This window comes from Mustela erminea, chromosome 2 (assembly GCF_009829155.1).
Source record: "Mustela erminea isolate mMusErm1 chromosome 2, mMusErm1.Pri, whole genome shotgun sequence".
NCBI lineage: Eukaryota > Metazoa > Chordata > Mammalia > Carnivora > Mustelidae > Mustela > Mustela erminea.
The window spans coordinates 94,860,329-94,881,110 of NC_045615.1; the positions used below are offsets into that span (position 1 = coordinate 94,860,329).

Consider the following 20,782-nt stretch of genomic DNA (forward strand, 5'->3'; position numbering starts at 1 on the left):
ATGGAAATCACTGGCTCTTTTTGTGCATTATCTTTGGCCCAAACGCCATGCCTGTGGTCCAGAACTAGCAACCCGGGCATTCAATGTATTATAGGATTTCTCTACATTTTCTACGGTGCTATATTATGCAAACCAGTAGCTTATTTCCATTCCTATTAGTGAAAAAAGAACTTGGTTGACACAGCAGCACTTCAGTCTGGTATGGAAGGTGGATTTCTTAGCTATACGTGAGAAAATCTGGAAAAGAGTATTTCTGTATATTGTTAAAGAGATTCTAAAGCTGATACCAGAACTCACTACTTGGAATGTCGAGTTCTGAGAAGAAGTAGGAATATTAACGCAGAATAACAAATTCATTAGTGCACAATAGTTACACAGTACTACTTTATACAGAGCATTGTGGAAGGCACTGGGGCTGCAAAGATGAGTCAGACATGTGTCCTGCTGGTGAGGTGTTTTTAATAAAGAATTGGTGGGCTGATAGGAAGCTGCACAGTCCATACGGTGCAGATTAAAATCTCAGGCTTGCAAGGGGCAGAACAAGTTTCATTTTTGACATATTTTGGCGACAGTCCTGAGAGAACCCTTAACTTCTCTGAGCCTTAGTTTCTTTGTCTGTGAAATGAGGACACCAGTACCTGTCTGAGGCACTCATTAATACGATTCAACCGATATGCTACCTCTGCCTCTTTTTTTTTTTTTTTTAAGATTTTATTTATTTATTTGACATAGAGAGACACAGCAAGAAAGGGAACTCAAGTAGGGGGAGTGGGAGAGGGAGAAGCAGGCTTCTGGCAGAGCAGGAAGCCCAATGTGGGGCTCGATCCCAGGATCCTGGGATCATGACCTCAGCCGAAGGCAGATGCTTAACGACTGAGCCACCCAGGCGCCCCTACCTCTGCATCTTTTAAGCATATGGGAAAATTACAGGCTCTCCTGTTGGTAGCTATGGCTATGTGGCTATTTCTGTCCAGTAAGATAAAAAAAGAAATAACAGATTTCACTTCAGGCCTATCAAAATTCACATTTGAGATGGTAACTGCTTCATCACCTGACAGTCATGAGCAGACGCTCTTTGCTGATGTTCATGTAAAACACAAGACATAAAAAAGTCTCTGTTGGGTGAAGCCACTGAGAGTTGGGAGTTTTTGGTGTCGGTGCTGCAGCAAAACCTAGCCTATCCTGGATAGTAAAATGCCTTACCAGGTTGCTGTAAGGATTAAATACATGTTTGATAAATGCTTGGCTAGTTAAGTGTCCAGTGGATAATGGCACTTTAGTTAATGGCATAGTTAATGGCACTTAACTATATTAAGCGATGTTAGTACAACATACAAAGGGATGGGTCATAAAGAGATACAAATAAAAGTATCACAGAATTCAAGGAAGGGAGCGGTTACTTTGTGAGGATGGTAGGAAACTGTAGGATGGGAAGAACTTTGAAGTGCAGCGACTGGAAGCAAGAACCTAAGGAGAAGTGATTTATGTAAGTAAAGACAGAGCAGCAGTAGCACGAGATGTATGAGAAACTCAGTTGGGTTGAAAACTAGACTATTTAAAAAGTAAGAACTGGGGTGCCTGGGTGGCTCAGTTGGTTAAGCCTCTGCCTTCGGCTCAGGTCATGATCTCAGGGTGCTGGGATCAAGTCCCGCATCGGGCTCCCTGCTCAGTGGGGAGCCTGCTTCTTCCTCTGCTTCTCCCTTTCCCCTGTTTCTGTTCGCTCTCTCTCTCTCTCCAATAAACAACCTCTCCAAAAAAAAAAAAAAAAAGTAAGAACAGGAGCTAAAGCTGGAAAGGATGGCTCCAAATCAGCACTTTGAAATAATCTCGAAGGACTTAGTAGCCGCGAGGTATGAACAACGTGGAGAACAATCACGGAGCTGAGCTGGACTTCCCTCACTCCTTGTGATGATGGGCTTCTGGTCATCAAGTTATTTCCTTCCACGTGTTCTCCTTTTTCTATGTCTCCTATAAAGAAAGTCCTTGCAGGGGTGACAATGTAGTGTTTTGGGGTGTGGTGGGGATCAGGTCGGCCAGTTAGGTAGACACCAGCTTCCCCTAGTGTAACCCTTGCCAATGGCCCAGTGCCTCACTGGGGCAGGGGCGGGGGCGGGGGGGTGGTGGTGGTTATCTCTGCTATTGGGCTTGTCTGAAATGTTTGGACCAATTATGAGAAACTGCATTTCCCTGATTCCCCCTATTTAGGTTATGGAAACATTGTTGAAAACAAACAAGAAGAAAAGGAAAAGGGTAAAAAGAGCTATCACACAGAACCAGCAGTGACCATTTTCTGGCTATTGTTTAACAACCTAATTCCTTTGTTTTGGCAAGCTGATGTGCTCTGCTAGCAGTTTTACCTGAGGGAGGGAAAGAAAAAGAATGCAGCTGAGTACCTTCTGCTCCCCTCAGGAGTACCAGCACTGGCTTCCTGGGAGAAAGGCTGGCCTGTTTTCAGAGCCACAAAACCCAGCCTGGAATCACTGAGGAGAAAGCAAAACCCTTAAAGCTGGCCTCGATTAGATTCGTTTCCCTTGGGGTGCTCAGACATTTGGCTTAGAGTGAGATGGGGGTTTCTGAGGCTGACTCAGGCAAAACCACACTCCCAGAGCTGAAGGCTGGGCAGAGCTCCCCTGCGGTGCAGGGGTGAGGGCGGGGCGGAGCTTTAGGGTGGAAAGAACCCAGACTCTGAAGTCCCAGAAGATGGCTTGCTTTGGGCTCTGTGACCAGCCTCTTTGAGTTAAGTGTTTCTTTGAGTAAAATAAAGGCACATTAAGGGTACCCACTCTACCTCGGTTATAGGCTGCTGAGATGTAAATTAGATATATGGAAGACAGCTTTACATGTAAACCTTACATGTAAACCGTAGAGTGCTTTTCAAAGTTAAAGTTTTGCAAAACACAGCCATTTCATTTCACCTGGTGTCCAAAGCAGGAGGTTAAAATAGCATTAAAGAACACCCAGCAAAACTTTAAATCCTAAGTTACTGTATCAGATCCTCTAGCCACTAAACTCAATTTCTCTTTTGGCTACAATGGAAGAAATAGATCCTTTGGGAATGCCAGTTACAAGGGAATTGCAGAAACCCTCATTTTATAGGTGCCTCACTCCTTTAGGTTCTGGCAGAGAACGGCTCTCGGCTTCATACTTGACCCTGGTCTAATTATATCGTTTGGCTGGGGCAGCAAGGCTGGTTGGCCTTCGTCCCGAGTGTCTAGTTGATTAATATAACTGGGGATCAGGACATTTGAAGTCAGAATGCCATATTTAACAAGGTTATTACAGTTCAAGACTTCTTTCCTAAGGCAGCATTTGCTCTGTTGAAAATACAACAGAAAGTAACTCATTAGACATCGTTTATCAGCATCGCCATTTCCTTTCATGTTTCCTTCCTTTAATCCCTTAGATTAAGTGATAACTAATTTTTGGCAGTATATATATATGTAAACCCAAAGGAATCAGAGAAAAAAATTACAGAAAACATGACCAGCAAACTTTGAATTTAAATTTTATGTAATTCTGACTAATGGACAAAATGAGCTGCTTTTTTAAAAAAAGTCTACAACATAGCTTCTTTGGTGCTTAAAACATTCTATTTCCATTATTAGAAATGAAGGTATAATACATGGTAAATTGCATAGATCTTAAGAAAGCTTGATGGTTTACTGAGTACCTATATGTTTGCACACAAATATCCAGATATGGATATACAGAGTTTCCATCACCCCAGACAGTTCTCTCTTCCCCTTACCAGTCAATACCCATTCCTTGCCATGAAACCACCATTATGACTTAGTCACCACAGGTTAACATTGCTGTGACTGAATTTCATATAAATGGAATCACAAAGTATATATTTATTTTTGCCTGACTTCTTTTGCTCAACATGATGCTTTCAGATTTATCTGTGCTTTGATAGACATCAATAGCTTGTTTCTTTTTATTGCTGAGTAATATTCCATTGCATTGCATGTGTGTACCAATCTGATCTACAGATTCTCCTATTATTAGACATCTAGGTTGTTTTCATCTTTTTTGCCCATTATGAATAAACATGCTATGACTATTCTTGTACAAGTCTTTCTGTGAACGTATGCATTCCTTTTTTTGGAGATAGATCCAAGAGTGAAATGGCTAGGTTAAAGGGTAGCATGTGTTTAACTTTAGTAGAAACTGTCAAACAAATTTTCAAAGAAACTGTCCCATTTTATTTTATTTTATAGAAGTTTTTTTTTTTTTATTTGACAGAGAGGGACACAGCAACAGAGGGAACATAAGCAGGGGCAGAGGGAGAGGGAGAAGCAGGCTTCCCATTGAGCAGGGAGCCCAATGAGGGGTCGATCTCAAGACCCTGGGAACATGACCTGAGTAGAAGGCACACGCTTAACGACTGAGCCACCCAGGTGCCCCACAACTACGACATTTTAAACTTCCACCACACTATATAACTTTTAATTTGGCAGAGTATATAAAATTATGTTTCTCAAAAAAATTACTTTTTTAAATAATAGTTTTCATACACAGTGACTTTTGAGGGAGATGTTTTATACCAACATAAATTTCAGATAAATCTGAAAAATACAGTTAATTAATTCATCAGTTATGTTGTTTCTTGATAGGGAAGTATTAGAGATAAACCGAAGGGTAAAAATTCATAAATTTGTTAAAGTATCTTTCTCTGCTAATCAAAAAGCATTATAAAAACAAAATAAAAATACATGAGAAAAAAATGAGAAATACCATTTACTAAAAATATGAAAACAAATATTAAAAAGTCAATATCATATTTTACCAGAATTCTAGGCCATACCATCCTCCTCCCCATTTTCACATCTCTGAAATTAGAAAGTGTCTACAGCCAATGGCAATTTACATTAGATATTATATATTGATTAATCAATAGTAGTAGACTAAGTACAAAGTACGATGGTAGTCAATTGTAACATCTCAGAGAAATCAGAGACATGGGAACCGAAACTAAGCATGCCCCTTATATTTGATGATCAGATGAGAAAGAGGCTTAAACCATGCTACAGCCTGGTTCCAAAGTTACGTTAACACAAGCACCCTCTCATCCTGCTAGTGGGGAGTAAATCGTTATCATCTTTTAGGAAAGCAGTTAGGCAAAACTTCTTACTCCTGACCCAGTAAACTCACTGTGAGGAATGTATCTTAAAGGATAAATACAGAAAAACAGATCAACAGTTAAGGTCATGATTTCGTAATGAGGAAAACTACAAGCAATTAACAGTAGGGGACGGTTAAATCAGCTCCAACAATGGACTATATTATATAGCTGCTGAAGTATTTTAAAATAATAATAATAATAGTTTTTAGGGTTTTTTTTGGTCTTAGATTATTTATTTGAGAGAGAGAGAGAGAACATGAGTGGGAGGGAGACAGAATCCTAGCAGACTGTGTGCTGAGCAAGGAGCCCCACACGGGGCTTGATTTCATGACCCTGAGATCATGACCTGAGCTGAAACTAAGAGTGAGACGCTTAACCGACTATGCCACCCAGGTGCCCCTTAAAATAATTACTAAAGTTATAGGAAAATGCTTACTTTTAAATGTCAAATAAGAAAGTAGAATAAAACCGTATGTATGAATGGGCTGACTTTACAATGTTTAACGACATACATATGATGCTTATGGCTATGCAATAGAGAAAATTAAACCAGCAATATTAATAATGATTATTTCTGGGTTGTGAGATTAGATTTGTTTACTTCTTTATAATTCTATTTTCAAAATTTCCTACAATTAGCAATAAAACCCTGAAGTTATTTTTAAAATCACATCTATAAAGAAACAGCTGTGAAAATGAAGACCAATAATCTAATTTGCATAACATGGGCATGAAAGGATAAGTCAAACCTCATGAAAATCAGTCAACACTCATCGCTCTTTTAAAAAATAAGCAACTTGGAAAAAAATCTGCTCCTAATCAAGCATATGTAACAGGCATGGCAGGGTAAAGTCAGGACAGACCATCTCCGCCTGGCTAGGAAGCACCCCTTTGTTTTCCACTGATGAGTCCTAGGACTCAGAGTCAGAATCCTGACCATATTACAGAGCTTTTTTGTTTTTTTTTAAAAACAAAACAAAACAAACAAACAAACAAACAAACACCCCAAACAACTCATAAACAGTTTGGAATTTTCTGTCCACACAGACATTCAGTTCATTTGACTGATCTTACAATCATATTGGTCCCTGGGGGCTAGTATCTATTTTTAGTACTTTCAGTAAAACTTGATTCTGATTTTTAAAGTTTTCAAATACTGAAATGATGTTCATTTTTATGTGAGATGATAACTCGTTTTTATGTTATGTGGTTTATTATGATTATGTAGTGTCTGGCAGGGAGAGTGAATGAGAGACCCTTTGCCCCCTAAAGAGGGAAGTTCACAGATGACTATCAGGACTGAAATGAGATACTGCCTTGTGTTATTAAAGAATCAGAGACCTCGATCTCCCATCAGAGTTTCAGGAGAAGCAGGGGAGGCTAGAAACTGCTCAGGTGGGTTTGGCTGGAAGCATCCAATGAAAACAAGGAAATTCTCTGAGACATCGTGAACAGCTTTCCAAGGAGGCCTACTGGACACAAGCCACTGTTAGCGGCTGAAACCTCCATTAACTCCTTACATCTTATTAATTTGATTTAAGGAGGCCAGGACTTGCCAGGCAAGTCAGTCTGGAAGTCATAGGATACATGCTTGTTCAGAAACCTTTACAAATGGATCTCTCCACTGTTTGCCAACATACTTTATACTAGATGTCTCCCCGAGCTGCTTCTCTGGTAGAGGACAATGTCATCTGTCATAGAGCACAGGCATTAATGGATCGTAATATTTGAGGAGTCAATAATTAGGCCCATGTTAAAAGGATCTATCAGTTACATTAACTAAGAAAGGAAAGCAGCTGGATGTCTGATTGATTAGACAGACAGGGATTGAGGGATAAGCATCTTGTCAACTGCAGACATCTAAAGAATTCAAAGAATTCATCAAAACTCGCAGAACAAGGAATTCATCAAAACTCGCAGAACAAATTTCAGCATGGACTTTTCAGCAGCCCTCAAAAACATTCCTTTTCCAAATCTCCAGGCCTAACCCCGTTAGGTCCTGTCTGACTCAGATGCTGAAATGTCACCAGAAATTCCTTCGTAAGCAAGGGTATCTATTGCCCCAATTTGCACATATAAGCTTCATTTGTCCTTCACTATAAATTTGTTCTATTCTCTAACAGTACATATACTCTTCTTTTTTTATTTATAATTTGGCATATTTTGTGTTTAAATCTCCACTTCATCTCTTTCAAAACAAATGCTGTTACTTGTGCTCTGATCTTTGTAAAAGTGTAGACTTATGTTTAAAAAAAGAAAAAAAAAGGGCAGTATGGTACATTCTATGTCCCCAACTACTAAAGAGAGCTCTTAAACTGATACAATTGAAATTCAGTCTCATTTCTAAAATGGAGAAAAGCGAAAGAGGCAGGGTAGTATAGCTCTTACCAACAATTATCTGTCCAAGATGGAACCTTGCCCAAATGACCAAGTTATGGATGTGTTCCGGGACCAGTAACTCAGAAGAAAGTCTTAAAAAGATAAGCCAAAGCTGGTGCTCAAGGTTTGGGTTTTCCTTGTTGTCATTGTTGTTGTTTTTGTTTTTTAAGTGATAAAATCTGTTTCAGTGCTTAAAATCTCTTTCTTCTGTTACAGTTTTTGAATAACTATGCTACTTGCTGGATTTTTCTCTGTTGTTTAGAATCAGAATGGAAAGATGCGGGCATGTTTTAGTTATAAACAAATACAGATGTATCTATCAGTCACAGCTGATATGGGCAGCCATTTTCAACACTCCAAATGCTATCTCAAGCTGGGTTTACTTCCCAAATCTCTCCTACTAGATCCAATTCTCTGCATTCCCAGTGCCAACACTGCAGTTCAGGCCTTCAGCATTTCTTACCTTGACTTTGCAGTGGCCTCCCCACTTTCCCCCCAGACTCCTGTCTGTCCCTCTGAGCTCTATTCTACATGGTGTTGACATGCTATGTATACAGCAAACACTGAACCCCTCAGCAAGGCCCCCATCTCCTGGCTATAACTCAGGTGCGCATTCAGGTTCTATATGACCAGGGCCTACCCACTCTCTACCATTGTCCTCAGCTTGTGCATTACACCCTGTCGGTTCTAGGTTACCTCTAGCTATCGTTGCTGGAGATACTCTTAACTCACTAACTGGAAAACTCCTCCAGCACAGCTTTATGGAAAACACTTAGGCAATCTGAATTCATAACCTCAGGAGCAAGGAAATAATCTGAAATCTGACCTCAGGTCTATATACATAGTTATTTATCACAGCATTATTTATAACAGCAAAAAAATCTGTATGTGCAGAAACAGCTTAAATGTCCCCAAATACTCAAAGTACAGAATATGAGATATATTCATTGAAAATGATGTTGAGAAAGTTTTAAAAACATGGAAAATGCTTATCCTAGAAATTAACTTAAAGTGACTGAGGAGATGCAGATATCCAAAAAGGTGCCACAGATAGGTCTGAGAGGAGAATGCCTTCCATGATGCTTTCATCAGTGTTCACCTCTTCTCTGGTAACCCAGTGTGTTAGGTAGATTAGGCTTTGCTAGGATAACAAATTAAACTCCAAATCTCTGTGATATGCCCAGTAAAGGTTTATTCTCACACAAATTTGTATGTAGTTTAGCTCACTCCAGAGCAGCCATCTTCCACATGGTGACTCAGGGACCCAGGCTGCTTCTCACCTGTGGTTCCATCCATTCAGCTTGGTTCTCTGGCTGCTGAGGTTGAGGAGACATGAGCTGGAGGGCTTTCCTCTGCCCTCGAGTGTTCTCTGAGGACTGAAACCAGTGCTATGGCCGTCCTTGAGTAAGAGGCTGAGAAACATGGGGGTGCATATCGATATCTGGGGAACAGTTACTGTTTCTGCCACAGCGAAAGTAAAGATGCCTACCACTGAAAGATCCCCTCAAACTGGACTAGCCTTTCCCAGAGTTACATAATTATGGCATCTCTTAATATGTTCGGATTATTTTTTTAAATAAAGGGATAAGCATTGTTAAGTAAAAATAGAGTTATCGGGGCGCCTGGGTGGCTCAGTGGGTTAAAGCCTCTGCCTTCAGCTCAGGTCATGATCCCAGGGTCCTGGGATCGAGCCCCGCATGGGGCTCTCTGCTCGGCGGGGAGCCTGCTTCCTCCTCTCTCTCTGCCTTCCTCTCTGCCTCCTTGTGATCTCTGTCTGTCAAATAAATAAATAAATAAAATCTTAAAAAAAAAAAAGAAAAAAAAGAGTTATCATGGGGTGCCTGGGTGGCTCAGTCAGTTAAGCATCTGCCTTGAATTCAGGTCATGATCCCAAGGTCCTGGGATCGAGCCCTGCATCAGGCTTTCTGCTCAGTGGGGAGTCTGCTTCTCCTTCTCTCTTTCTCTGCTTCTCCCCACTGCTCATTTTCTCTCTCTCAAATAAATAGATAAAATCCTTTTTTTTTAAAAAAAGTATCATAAAAGCTAAAGAAGAAATTAAAACAAGAATGGAGACATAAAACAGTCGGGGCTGAAGCTAAAAAAAAATCCCTTTTGGCTAGGAGTGGGCGACAGATTTGGCTCTCAACTTTCCATCAACAAACACAGAAAAAAATCTGGACGGTATCATAATTCAGTACTCACAGTCTAAAAACATTCCCTTGCTGGGAAGAAATGTGGTTATGATGTACATGAACTGCTCTGGCAAGCCCCCATGAAGGAGTCACAGAATAAAATCCTAATAAGAGACACAATGACAACTTTCTGAAGATGGCTTCTTAGAGCAATCCTTGATGAAAGTGATGGCAATGGCACCAGCCAGCTCAGGTCTCCTGGAAAGCTAATACACAAAAGGGCATGATTTCCAGCTGTCTGTGAACCTACCTTGTTACAGAGGTACCTTTCAGAGAATCAGAAGGACTGACTTCTATTTCAATTACTCTTCCCAAAGGATAGCTTTTTTAAAGTCACACTTTTGAGTTTAAAGTTGTACTTGCTGAAAAAGTACCTGGAGTCCAGCCCCTCCAGCTGGATAATTAAAAACAGGCTTATCAGAATGAATAATTAAGGGGCAGGAGTTGAAGCAGGAAGATTAGAGAGAGAGCTGCTGCAGAAAGCCTGGGAAGAATTGATGGTGGTAATGATATTAGTGATCGTAACAGGAGCAGTGAGAGTTCTTCTAATCATAATGTAAGAGTAACATCATGTTACCATTGCAGTAATAGTAACAAGAACAATAAGACCAGAAATGTGTATAATTATTATTCTTTGTTAGGTTTCAAACTGAATATGTAAAAACCAATTTTTAGTTAGCCAGCTTAAATGAGATGCTTAAATCAAAATCTAACTTTCTTCATTGATATTTTCTTTTTAATAGAGGTCAAGGCTAAATTAAAAACACAACACAACACACACACACACACACACACAGAGGCACTCATACACACACACATAAAACCTCCAGACTAGGGGAATGGGGAGTTAGTGTTAAATGCTCACAGAGTTTTACTTTGAGAAAATGAAGTTCTGGAGAGGGATAGTGGTGGTGGTTGTACAACAATGTGAATGTGCTTCATGCCACTGAAATGTAATCTGAAAAATGGCTAAAAAGATCAATTTAATGTTATGTATGTTTTATCAAAGCTCGTGGCATCACAATTCCAGACTTCAAGCCCTATTACAAAGCTATAATCATCAAGTTGGTGTGGTACTGGCATAAAAACAAATATATAGATCAATGGAAGAGAATAGAGAGCCCAGATATGGACCCTCAACTCTATGGTCAATGAATATTGACAAAGCAGGACATAATATCCAATGGAATACAAGACAGTCTCTTCAACAAATGGCGTTGGGAAAACTGGACAGCCATATGCTGAAGAATGAAACTGGACCACCTTCTTACACCATACACAAAAATAAATTCAAAATGAGTGAAAGACCTTAATGTGAGACAGGAAACCATCAAAAAATCCTAGAGAATATAAGCAGTAACCTCTCTGACCTTGGCTGTAGCAACTTCTTACTAGACACGTCTCCAAAGGCAAGGGAAGCAAGGGCAAAAATGAACTATTGGGACTTCATCAAGTCAAAACCAAAGTCAACCGGCAGAATGGGAGAAGATATTTGCAAATGACACATCGAATAAAGGGCTAGTATCCAAAATCTATGAAGAACTTATCATCCTCAACACCCAAAGAACAAACCATCCAATCAATAAATGGGCAGAAGACATGAACAGACACTTCTCTAAAGAAGACATCCAAATGGCCAACAGACACATGAAAGAAATGATCTCAACATCACTCAGGGAAATACAAATCAAGACCACAATGAGATGCCACCTCACACCAGTCAGAATGGCTAAAATTAACAAGTCAGGAAATGACAGATGTTGGCGAGGATGCGGAGAAAGGGGAATCCTCCTACACTGTTGGTGGGAATGCAAGCTGGAGCAACCACTCTGGAAAACAGTATGGAGGCTCCTCAAAAAGTTGAAAATAGAGCTACCCTACAACTCAGCAATTGCACTACTGGATATTTACCCTATAGACACAAATGTAGTGATCTGAAGGGCCCCTGCACCCCAGTGTGAATAGCAGCAGTGTCCACAATAGCCAAACTATGGAAAGAACCTAGATGTCCATCAACAGATGAATGGATAAAGAAGATGTGGTATGTTTGTATGTATGTATATATATATATATAAAATATATAATGGAAAATTCCTCAGCCATAAAAAAATGAAATCTTGCCATCTGCACTGACATGGATGGAACTAGAGGGTAATATGCTAAGTGAAGTAAGTCAGTTGGAGAAAGACAATTATCATATGATCTCACTCATGTGTGGAATTTAAGAAACAAAATGGAGGACCATAGGCAAAGAGAGAAAAAAATAAAACAAGATGAAACCAGAGAGGGAGACAAACCATAAGAAACTCTTCATCATAGGAAATCGAGGTTTGCTGGAGGGGAAGGGAGTAGAGGAATAGGGTAACTGGGTGATGGACATTAAGGAGGGCACGTGATGTAATGAGCACTGGGTGTTACATAAGACTGATGAATCACTGACTTCTACCTCTGAAACCAATAATATAGTATATGTTAGTTAAATGAATTTTAAAAAAAGAATATGTAAAAACCAATTTTTAGTTAACCAACTTAAATTAGATGCTTAAATCAAAATCTAACTTTTTTCATTGACATTTTCCTTTAAAAAAAAGTCAAGGCTAAATTAAAAACACAACACGCACACCCTCACATAAAACCTTCAGACTAGGGGAATGGGGAGTTAGTGTTAATGTCCATAGAGTTTTGCTTTGAGAAAATGAAGTTCTGGAAAGGGATAGTGGTGGTGGCTGTACAACAATGTGAATGTGCTTCATACCACTGAACTGTAAACTTAAAAATGGTTAAAAAGGTCAATTTTATGTTATGTATATTTTACTCCACCCCACCCTTTCCAGAATCATCTAAGCAAACAGATAACCTTGCTCAGGACAAAAGTGACATCCTGTTGTGAAGAATGAGGAACCTGACAAACCCCAGACCCACAGGCCACTCACTGACCTTGACTCAGAGGCTGCTCAGAGAGGCCATGGCCATGGCTTGCCTTCAAACATGGGAAGCTGGCTTGAAACTCCAACACTAAACAGTTAGAGTACCATGCTTCCTAACCAGAAATATTTCCAAATAGGCTTTTCTAGCTGCTTCTTTATCTAAACACTACCCCCTGCTCTAAAACATAAAATACAAAGACCTCAGTCGAAGTGTGGGCAGTGGTCACAATGTCTCCTACAGTGTCCTCCAGGAAACACTGTTTACAAAGTAGAACTTCAGGAGGGAATTTGTCCTATGGGAACTCTGTTTAGGAGCAAGGTAAAAGTGGAGGCACATGTATGGAAGACGAAGACTTGAATTTTGGATTATTTTATTTGCGATCCAACTGTAACAACAGGAAGCCAGAGGGGCTCGCTGTCTCCATGGGCTACTTCCAATGATACTGACATCGGCTGTATATGGAACACTGCTTTTGTTTGTCCTCTCTAGAAGGGTGGGATGCTGAAATGTGAACAGCGCATCAATGGATTATTAAGAAATAAGCTAAAGGGAGCCAGGACACATTCCCGTTTAACCTCAGTAGAAAATTCTGCCCGTCCTGCGAAAACATCTTGACTACTGACTAGCAGGTTCTATATAAGAACCAAAGTTCCAGGGGCTTGGGTTGGTTTATTTAACTTAGACCTTGATCAACATCTGCCTACGGAGTCAGAGGCCAAAGGAAAGTCAAGATGTGCCACTAATAATCTAGAACCAATTCGAACATATTCCTAGAATATTAAGTGAAAAGAGCAGGGTAATAAAGGATGTTGACAGTAGTATCTTAAACTTACCGGAATAGGTATAGCACATAAAAGCAAGGAAATACATAAAAATAATAGCAGTGGTTATCTGCCTGGGGGAGTTAGATAGCTAATTGCATATTTATCCATTATACAGATTTTCTAAAATGAAAATGGCAATTGGCAAGGCAAACCATTGTTAGAAATTACAAAGATGTCCTTTCTTCTGTAGAGCCTTTCTTGTGCCTGGTATTGCTTCCTCCAATTTTTAAAAACCCGTTTTGCTATTGTTGTTGCACACCTCATGCTCTACTGTGATTTACTTATTTAAATTCCCTTCTCTCCCCCACACTAGACTGATTCCCTTCATAGCAGGGATCAGGCCATTTATCTTTTCAACTCTGGTACTTCTTCCTATTCCTGGCACACAGTTGCTACTAAATAAATGTTTATTGTTGCAAATGAAGCATTTGGTTACTAAAGAGTTTAGTTACCTTGCTGTTACCAAGGAGCTTTAAAATTTTCCCTACATCATAGAAGAGTTTCCAAAGTCAAAGGAAAAAGTAATAGAAACCAGTATCCTCCTAAATTAGTAATAATGCTATAGGGATCAATCCAAGAAAGAAAAGAATTTTACAGGTGCCTAGGGTATGGATGCATACATTGCATTTTTTTTTTTTTTTTTAAAGTGGCAAACAAAGACTTTTGCCTTGCCGGAAGAGGTCATGTTCTTTCTGAGCAGGAGTGTTTTAAACTTGGTAGGTAAATAGACTGAAATGAGTAACCACTGAAGAACAGTAGAAACACCAGAGGATAAAAGCTCTGGAAGAATCTGAGAGCCCAACTTATTCTCTGGACAACGAAGACCATACAATTTCAATTATATGCTTCAATAAAGTATCTTCTGTAGCTAAAAATGATTACGACAAGTATAAACCTAACTCACAAAAACCAACCCCAAAATACACTGTAATGTAAATTTCGGCATGTATATGCTCTAAGCAAAAACCAAAATTCTTTGGAAAATACCCCAGTGGTGTATTAGGATCAAACCCAAACCACACAAGTTAGAGCTGTCTGACCCTTAGCTGCTTTGGGAGCTGCTGCGAACACGCATGCCCAGCTGGCCCTGTGCGGGTTGGGGCGGGGATGGGGGGAGGAGGGGCCTGCTCAGGAGAAGGCCCCTAGGGAAGACAGCAAGGGGGGAGGCGAAGAGCGTGTATGCGCATGATTTAACTTTAGTAGTAGCCATGACGACAAATGAAGAGGGGAAATCATTTATTAATTCATCCTAATTTGTGCAATGGTTTCTAAAAGAGGCAAACAAGAGAATGATTCTGAAAAAAATCACAGCACAAGAATATCCCATGGAGATTTGGAAAGACACCCCAAGTGGCCACACTAGAGAAGTGATACACCCAGCGGGTGAGGGGTTAGGAGGCCACAGAAAAGGGTATGAAAGGAGGAAGACAAAAACTGAATTATTATTATTATTTTTTGAAATGGTTTATACTCTAAGGAGATGCAAAAAATTCTGTGGCTGAGTCAGCTTGGAAATAATGAGAGAGTCTATAAAGTTCATAGGATCTGGGGCTTAATAATACCCCAGAGGAAATTATGTAGCAAAAAGCAAATGCCAGTGCATTTGTTTGATGATATCCATTAGTGGGAACTGTCTGGCAGAAACAAGCAACAGGCACCAAAATATCTCGATTTTAAAGTCAGCATGGAAAAAAATGGATGAGCTCTTCAAAGAGTAAATATATATGGTTCATCTAAGATCAAACAATAAATAACTCTAACCTGTGCTTGCTAATTCTTAGTGTATTGTGTTATTTAAAGCCGGGCCTACAATAATGAAATAAAAGCGGATGAACAGCAAGAAGCTTGAACAGAAAGTGTCAAGAAATGAGCCAAGAATCAAATAATAATGTAAAAAGGGAAGAATTGTAGGCCACACTGAACTGGCCTAGGGCAAGGGCTAGTATAAATAAAATTAAACTTCCTAAAGTTTTTTTTTTTTTAATTATTAAAAAGCTATTTCTTTGGTTAATCTTTCCAAAAATTCGATTGTAAGAGATCTGGAATAATACATCATGACAATCTAAACACTGCTAAAGCAGTGTAATTTGTCTTAATTAAGAACCGAAACCAGCCAAATGTTGCCCAACAGGAGCACGGTAAATCGAACTGTGGCCCATCTATGGCTTGGATATTACGTGGCTTCTAGTGATTCTATGCCGTAACGTGGGACAGACTCATGACTGAGCTCCAAATGAATGTTATTTTATACAGTAGGGATGATGGAGCTAACGTAATGCTTTATATAGTTTTAAAAATAGATTTTCTTAATTACATTTAGATTCTCTAAAAAAAAAAAAAAAAAAGGAAAAAGTTGAAATTTAACTTAGATTTGCTTTGGATATTTTTTATGAGAAGTACCCTCCCGGGGCTGTAAACACTCTCTGAGCAGCAAAGCAAAGGAAAGCACATTCCTTGCTTATCACTATGAGGTTGAAAAACAACCTTAGTAAAATATCACAGAGATAAAAGATGCTACCCTGAGAGGCTCTCTGTGGCTCACAGGCTGCCCACCATTCTTTGCCAGGTTTCTAGAAGTCACTAACTAAATACCAGGTTTAATGTCTGAAGAAAGAATTTATATATTCCCTCATAGGAAGAAAACCACCAAGTCTTGATGTGTTGATTTTATGGTTTTGTCTTAGAGCTAGTCAGGCATCTAAAAACTAAGGAAAATGCATCTCCATTGAAGGCTTTGGCTGGAGCCAGCAGTGTACTTTCCCCAGGCCTGTTTCCTGATGATCAATTTTTCTAAAAGCATTTCAAGAAGGATTCATTCCCCTCGGGAATTTCTGCATCTATTTACATATCCTGTCCTTTTTTGACACTTCTTTGTCATTTTGGGATTATTAAATTAATTCCTCTACAGGCATATTTTCTTTCTTATTTTAGAGAAATATTTCCTAAAGATGCATTGCTTTATATCTTTGTGTATTTTATCCACTTTATTAAGTACTCGTAAGACATTTTTCTAAGATTTTATTTATTTACTTTAGGGAGGGAGGGGCAGAGGCAGAGGGAGAGGCAGAGCTCGGAACCTGACTCAGGACCTGGATCTCATGACCCTGAAATTAGACCTGAGCGGAAACCAAGAGCTGGATGCTGAACCAACTGAGCCACCCAGGTGTCCCTTAAGCCTTTTTAAAGCTCACCTTTCTAAGTGAAGAAACTTTCTTCAAGGAATAATTTTTTATTTTTAGGATACTTGATGCAGCAACACCAAAAAAAGGTTTTCGGGGTGCCTGGGTGGCTCAGTAGGTTAAAGCCTCTGCCTCCAGCTCAGGTCATGGTCTCAGGGTCTTGGGATCGAGCCCTGCATGAGGCTCTCTGCTCGGGTGGGGGAGCCTGCTTCCCCCTCTCTCTCTCTGCCTGCCTCTCTGCCTGCTTGTGATCTCTCTCTGTCAAATAAATAAATGGAATCTTTAAAAAAAAAAAAAAAAGGTTTTCAATGATAGGAAGACAGTTTTTATGCAACTTTAAAATATTTGATTTTATTGATATATTTAAACGTATTTAATTTTAACTATATATAAAAATTCAAATACCTTAACAGTAAATTTCAATTAGGGAGAAGGATTAGGGTTATATGAAAATCCCACTTGGGGAATGTTTCCAACTACATATGTTGGCATCCTCCCCTAGATTCTAGAAGTTTTGGGGTGACTGTCATATTTCTTTCCTGCTGATAAACTCCTATCACCCCCCCCCCCAAAAGAAAACCCAAAAGGAAATGGAATTTGCCTTTGGCTTCCCACTCACTCCAGACCATATTCTGGCTGTTGATCCCTTCATGATTATTCACAATATATATACACTTTTTTTTTTTTTTTTTTTTTAGAGAAGGAGAGAGAGGGAGACAGAGAGAAGGTGGGGTAAAGAGGGAGGGGAAGATAAAGAACCTTAAGTAGATTCCACACCCCCAGCGTCGAGCCTAACACAGGGCTTGATCTCACAACCCGGAGATCATGACCTAAGCCAAAATCAAGAGTCAGACGTTTAACCCACTGAGCCACCCAGGTGCCCCAATTCACGACATATCTTTCTGAGTTCATTAATTAAATTAAAACAGCACTTGCGAAAGTTAGAATGGATTCTGAATATCATAATTCTGTTGTTAAAAAAAACTTATAGTTGGGAGCCCCATCATCAATTTCCGTATCACGAGGTTCTAATTCATAGCACTATGCTTCCTTTGGTGCAAAGGAGATCAGGAAAATATTTATTTAGCAAGAAAACATGTTTTCAAGGAGAAAGGTTACACTTTTTCCACTGTTTGCTGTTTAAACCCAGAAAGGTTTGGGCAGCCTGACCTCGCAGGGCTAGGCCAAGCAGGTCCGAGCCAGTGCAGCCAGGCGGCTCTCTCATCTCCACACACACCCCAATCAAAAGCGAGCGGCCCAGGGACTCACCGGCAGGGCAAGATCCGCACAATGTCATTGGGCTTGTACCCTTCGATGCAAACTGCACAGTTATCAAAATCGGGCTCTGTTTCCTGCAACGGAGAAAGTACAGATGAGTTGACTTGTGTAGCTTCAACTCCTGGGTGAAGAGGCAAACAAGCAAGGGGAGCTTGCCTGGAGACAGGCTTTCCATGGTCTGTGCGCCAGTTTTCTCAAACAGTAATTGACCGTCTGTTGGCTCAGTTTCCATTCCTTCCAACCTCCACTTTTTGTTTCTGGGTTCTACTGTTAAGTGCTTTTGTGAGGGAATAATTTTGTAATGTATTGTTGCTATAAAATAAAATGCTCTTTATTATGAGTGTGAGAGAGCAATTTTTAAGTATACCATTATTGGGAATGCTATTTATTGTAATTAGAAGTGACATCCAAATCTCAAGGCTGAGGAACACTATTTATGGAGAAGTGTCCAAGTGTTACTTAATCTATCAGTTCCTTGGGAATCTTATGTGTATACAACTCTAGAACCATGGTTTTAACTTTTTATTCAAGTATATACATCTCTCTTTATTCGAGTATATACATTTCTCTTTCAATACCCTACTTCATATTCTGTTGAGGGGAAAAAAGTAATGCAAAATATACTTTGAATTTAGTAATGCTTTTAAATGAATTTCATCTTAGGAAGCTCAGTAGTATTTTTTATATAGTTGAAAAATAGCAGCGCATAGTGAGATAAATCAAGTATTCAGACTAGAGATGGCACCTGGTTATACATGCAGACTTGTGACTCCCTTACAAATGTCCCAATGAGCCCCAAATACATGTAGCACAATCCACTACTCTAAAATTTCTTCTGGGGAGAAGAAAGACCTTTAGAGGTCTGCAGGCCTTGGATTGCACTGTTTCCTTGTTCCTTCTCAAGATACACTTCTGCTTCTGATATGGTTAGGGCATCATTGTTTACAAAAGCTAAGATATGGAAACAGCCTATGTGTCCACTGATAGATGAATGGATAAGGAAGATGTGATATATATATATTTAATGGAATTATACACACACACACACAGAAACTATAATATATATATCATTCACATATATATATATATACACACACATACACACATACATGATGGAATATTACTCAGCCATAAAAAGAGAATGAAACCTTGACATTTGTAATAGCATAGATAGATCTAGAAGGTATAATGCTACGTGAAATAAGCCAGTCAGAGAAAGACAAATACCATCTGATTTCACTCATATGTGGAATTTCAGAAACAAAACCAATAAGCACAGGGGGAAAAAAAGGAAACAAACAAAAAACTCAGACTCTTAATTACAGACAGCTGGTGCTTGCCAGAGGGGAAATGGGTGGGGAGGTGGGCGAAATATTATAAAGGAGATTAGGAATACACCTATCTTGATGAGCACTGAGAAACGTATAGAATAGTTGAGTCATTATATTGTACACCTGAAACTAATATAACACCGTATGTTACTTATACCAGAATTAAAAAAAGATAGGCTTTGCTCTTGGCTTTATGTCCTCATTCTACAGCAAGGGAGGCTGCTGTAATGACTGTGGGGTTGTGGATGCTAGATTGCAGAGGGACTGAATATGCTTTCTGTATTTACTGCAGATATCACTGGAGGACATCACTCAGCATATAACACTTTCCTCCTTGCAAGGATTTATGGAAAAATTTTCTCAAATTGTAATACCAGGAATAACCATCTCGTTTTCATCTTGTGGACACTGCAATAAGGTAATTAGATATTGTTTGAACATTTCTTCCTTCCTTGCATTGGCTGCTAGAAAGCCCCAACCTAAGTTTGGGATCCATTTTTGTTACACATTTCAGGTAATGTATTTGTCTAAAAAATTCATTCTAGCTTCATCTATTTTTCCTATACTTTTCATTTTCTTACGCTTTGTTTCCAACTGCTTTGTTGTCCTACTGCATGCATTTTATAAATTGTTTAAAATTATATCTAATAAAGATGGGGGGTATAATTACAGACACAGGAGAGCTATTTTCTTTTTTTTTTTTTTTAAAGATTTTATTTATTTATTTGACAGAGAGAAATCACAAGTAGTTGGAGAGGCAGGCAGAAAGACAGAGAGGGAAGCAGGCTCCCCGCTGAGCAGAGAGCCCAATGCGGGACTCGATCCCAGGACCCTGAGATCATGACCTGAGCCGAAGGCAGCGGCTTAACCCACTGAGCCACCCAGGCGCCCAGGAGAGCTATTTTCATGGATACCCCTTTTCCCATCCTTCCATCTCTTCTACCCTGGCTGCCAGAAAAGTCAGGGACTTTTCTGACTAGTCCCTCACCATAAAGAAAAGAGTCTTCTGTTACCTTATCACCCTTCTTGATGGTTCTGACCTGGAGCTTGCTGATCGCTTTCTTTGCTGCATCTCCCAGTCGGCGCTAAAAAAAACCAAAAGCCGCTTGTTAGCAATACAGATGAGTAATTTTTGACTTGGTTGCTGATGGCGTTTACTAAACCAGGGCAGCTGTCTCTGAAATCACGCACACGTGGCGTGAATGTTAAGGACAATGGCTGGAAGAGATGGGGCAGTGACGTCTGTGCAAGACCTCTAAAAGACAGGTCTTTTAAGCACTGTCATGGAGAGAAGCTCTTCATGCCCAATGTTAAGCAAGTGGCAAACGGCGTGGAAACATCCCACCCTACAGTGACTCCAGCACACGGTACATTTATGCAGATTGGCACGTGCACGCAAGTTTAGTAATTTGCCACTCTAGCCACTTCATCTGTGTCCAGGAGATAGCCAATCTGGACCCTTGGAATAAACCTCATGTCCTCTTTTTCACAGTCCGGATTTACTGTGTGTGTATTTCTTTCTATTTGCAATTTAAGGACTTTCCTT

The 20,782-nt window shown here is 39.7% G+C and overlaps 1 protein-coding gene across 3 annotated transcripts in view; it reads right to left on the minus strand.

Moving 5' to 3' along the window:
• Window positions 1-20,782, minus strand: part of RNF150 (ring finger protein 150) — a 306,711-nt gene that overhangs the window by 106,915 nt on the left and 179,014 nt on the right. For all 3 annotated transcript variants that reach the window (XM_032333473.1, XM_032333470.1, XM_032333472.1), the window contains exons 3-4: window positions 20,250-20,321; window positions 17,897-17,979 (exon numbers count right to left, since the gene is read on the minus strand). In XM_032333473.1, the coding sequence (XP_032189364.1) occupies window positions 17,897-17,979; window positions 20,250-20,321 (155 nt within the window). The remainder of the gene's footprint in view (window positions 1-17,896; window positions 17,980-20,249; window positions 20,322-20,782) is intronic.